The sequence below is a fragment of the Macrobrachium nipponense genome, chromosome 19, assembly GCF_015104395.2.
Source record: "Macrobrachium nipponense isolate FS-2020 chromosome 19, ASM1510439v2, whole genome shotgun sequence".
NCBI lineage: Eukaryota > Metazoa > Arthropoda > Malacostraca > Decapoda > Palaemonidae > Macrobrachium > Macrobrachium nipponense.
This window is the reverse complement of record NC_061088.1, coordinates 6279230-6282975: the sequence shown is the minus strand read 5'-3', so window position 1 is coordinate 6282975 and position 3746 is coordinate 6279230. Positions and strand designations below refer to the sequence as shown.

General features: G+C 35.1%; 1 protein-coding gene across 1 annotated transcript; it reads left to right on the top strand.

Moving 5' to 3' along the window:
• Nucleotides 1–1027: 1027 nt before the first annotated feature.
• On the top strand, nucleotides 1028–3278 carry LOC135212464 (cuticle protein CP575-like). The gene is made up of 3 exons (XM_064245905.1): nucleotides 1028–1064; nucleotides 1657–1781; nucleotides 2986–3278. The coding sequence occupies exons 1-3, from the start codon at nucleotides 1053–1055 to the stop codon at nucleotides 3143–3145; spliced, it is 297 nt and encodes a 98-aa protein (XP_064101975.1). The 5' UTR covers nucleotides 1028–1052; the 3' UTR covers nucleotides 3146–3278.
• Nucleotides 3279–3746: the final 468 nt, after the last annotated feature.

Here is a 3746-nt window from a genome sequence, read left to right as displayed (position 1 = left end):
ATAGTGGCTCAAAATGTTTTACGGGGGGTTTGTTGTCTAGGACTAATATATGTTGTGGGGGGGGGGGGGGGGGGGGGGGGGGGGGGGGGGGGGGGGGGGGGGGGGGGTGGGGGGGGGGGGGGGGGGGGGGGGGGGGGGGGGGGGGGGGGGGGGGGGGGGGGGGGGGGGGGGGGGGGGTGGGGGGGGGGGGGGATGGGGGGGGGGGGGGGGGGGGGGGGGGGGGGTCATTCTTTATGATATTTGCAGTCTTTTGTTTAAGTTTTCACGGTCATTCCCGGTATGTATCCACGCCGTGAAGCTGGGATACATACCGGGTACACTATCTATCTATCTATATATATATATATATATATATATATATATATATATATATAATATATAGATTATATATATATATACGTATGTGTGTGTGCGTGTGTGTGTGTGTGCATTGCTATCATTCTTAGTTTCAACCGAATAAAATGAGAATAGTCATTCCCAAAAGTCTAATGCTCTGTTCAGAAATACATAACTATCTGTGAACTGGTTTACCAGCTTCATAATTGCTATGGCCGAGGCTTCGTTTGTTAGCTGACCACTAAAATAATGATAATAAAAGGTGAGTCATTATTTTCCAAAAAATAATTTTACTCAGTAAGACCATCAGGTAAGCAGAAAAAATTCTCATTTGATTAATAGAATAATAATAATAATAATAATAATAATAATAATAATAATAATAATAAATTAATACTGACATGGAAACACGATTATTAGAAAAAGGGGATCATACAAATGCAAGTATCTCTCTCTCTCTTCTCTCTCTCTCTCTCTCTCTCTCTCTCTCTCTGTATGTGTGTGTGTGTTCTAAATGACCATTGATTTTTTAAACCAGTTCGTGGCCCTGAATTGGCCAAATAACCATCTCTCTCTCTCTCTCTCTTTCTCTCTCTCTCTCTCTCGAGAGAGAGAGAGGGGGGGGGTGGGAACTAGGGCGGAGTCGAGACACGGGTATATATGGGCGAGTGACCCACAGTACTTCGTCAATTGCTCCGAAGACGAGAACAACCACCATGAAGTTCGCTGTAAGTCAGGGATATATTCTCGCTTTATTTCGTTACGAGTGGTTTAATTTCGTTGGCAGTGCTTGAAATACATTTCTAGTATTTATTTCAGTGCAATGCATTTTACATTGGATTTCTTTACTTCAAATAACTTTACTCTTCTTATATCTGCACTGTATTCTATGTTAACTTAAAAATTTCTAATTCATATAACAAAAGATATTTATGACTGTATTATATATATTGTTGCCTTTCTCCAATCTATCATTAGTTGTTTATTTATCAAAAGGCATTTTTTTCACGTCAAAATTATCATTATTTGTTTGCTTGTGATACTAATATGTTACTTTTGTCAATGAATGTATTGTCTGAAATATACTATATATATATATATATATATATATATATATATTATATATATATATATATATATTATATATATATAATATATATACATTCCTATATACTCCAACCTCAGTATTCATCTAAACTGGAAACAATATAAATAATATAAAATAGTTAATATCAGACTAGGAGACATCCTACCATGTACCTTCTTATTGCGCATTTATTGTGTCTTTATTGTTTATTTATTGAACATATCTATTTCCAGATTGTTATGTTGTGCCTTTTGGGCCTGGCCCTGGCTCGCCCTGACACCATCCTGGACTTCGAAGGGGAGGACCATGAGCACGAGCAGGAGGGGGATGCTGGGGATGAGGTGGAGGGATCTTACAGGTAAGAGAGAGAGAGAGACAGGTCTTAATTAAGAACAGGTGAAAGCTACCTTGAGTACGAGTGCAAGACAGAGATATCCCTACAGAAAATGTTTTCAGAATCTTTAAAAAGTTTATTGTCTATTTCAAAAGCTTTTACAAGGCATTTTTATCAGATATTAATATAGTTATTGGCGAAATATATTTTAAGAACCTTTAAAATTTGTATTGTCTATTTCAAAAGCTTTTTCAGAGCCTTTTTTTATCAGATATTATAATTATTATTGGAGAAACTAATCCACAGTTACTTATATATATATATATATATATATATATATATATATATATATATATATATATATATATATATATACAATATAGACAGATAATTCTGCAAAGAATGCTTGCGGGAAAGTATTCTTTCCAGATTTATCTTTAAATATGTGTATACATATACATAACTGTGGATTCGTTTCTCCATTTCAAGACTCATGTTACTGTGAGTGTTTTTAATATAATAATTATTATAAATCTATCTTGTGACTGTTAAACCATCCAATATCATGGTAACGACCCCACGAGTACTAGTTAATCCTCATATCTAGTGTTCGCTACCAAAACCATCATTTCTATCGAAGTTTCCGTTAACTATTTATTGCAGCTTTTTATTTCAGGTTTTCAAAAGCAAAACGCATTATAAAAGTAATGGATATAAATCAATGCTAATTCCAATGCTAATTACATTTGGCATCTTTTTATTTCTGGTTAACTAAAGCAAAACTTATTACAATTTCATGACTGCTGGATAATCAGATTTATTTGGCATTATACTACGATGATTCAAAATAATTTCCCCAGATTTGGGAAAAATTATACATTTATGTAGACACAGTAACTGTATATCTGTATTCATCTCCGGTTGAGTACGAAAACTCCAGGCTACGTGCATGAGTGTATTAAGTAGGATTATAGATTATTATTAAGTAGGCTCATAGTTTATAACTTTTGTGCTGAAGTAGGAACATCCAGTATAGCAACCGGATATAAAATCCATCTATCATAAGCTTCATAAACTCTAGGTGACTTGTGTATAACAAAGTAGAAATCTCTTCAAACTTAATGACAATAGAGCTTTTATTATCATGAATGACCAACACGCAAAAGAAAACTTTAATGAGTTAAAGACAAAATCAGCAAATATTAACCTTTCATTTCACCTCCCTCAGTTGGACGTCTCCCGAAGGAGAGGAATTCTACGTCAAGTACGTCGCTGACGAAGATGGCTTCAGAATCGTCGAGTCCAACGCCGTCCCTGTCAGCCACGACGGAGTCGCTGCTGACGGTAACCAGGGATCCTTCACTTCTGACGAAGAGGAAGAAAAATGAGAAGTTTTAGAGAAATAGCTTAACTTAGCGAACTCGTGGCTTCCGATGTGATGTACAATCGATGCTGTATTCTGGTAATGCAGTTAAAATGTAATTTATTTTTTGGCAATAAATGATTTCATTTTGAACTTAATCTGATTTCTCTCTCACCTTGATGTGGCAAAAGGCAGTGAATTTTATATGTTTAGATTTTTAACAACAGTTTTGTCATGGCTATTACTTGAATACAATGTGTTAAACCTTTAATATCTGATATTACAGCGTAGCTAGGGCACATTCTTATGATTTTTCGAAGCATAAACTGTGATTTTATGCATTTGAAACGAAGCTTTCGTTGCAAATCCTCTTTAATCTGACGCAATTGATATAAAAAAATAATTCTTCATTCCACTATGGTTAATAATAACGAATAAGATGTCCTAATGTGTATAATATACTATTGAGCAGTTTCATGCATAACTTTTACGTATGATCTACTCTTGTATTTATGTTTTTGAATGATGGTTACTTCATGCACTTTGTATGAAACTTAATACTGAAATGCTGTATTAAGAAAGAGAGTGTAAGTAAAAAATTTAATAATTACTATCAATTCCATAAT

What these genes read in the sequence shown, in the direction of transcription:
- LOC135212464 (XM_064245905.1), top strand. An exon ending in GAGGTGGAGGGATCTTACAG is followed by an intron (nt 1,782 to 2,985) that starts GTAAGAGAGAGA and finishes CACCTCCCTCAG; the next exon opens with TTGGACGTCTCCCGAAGGAG.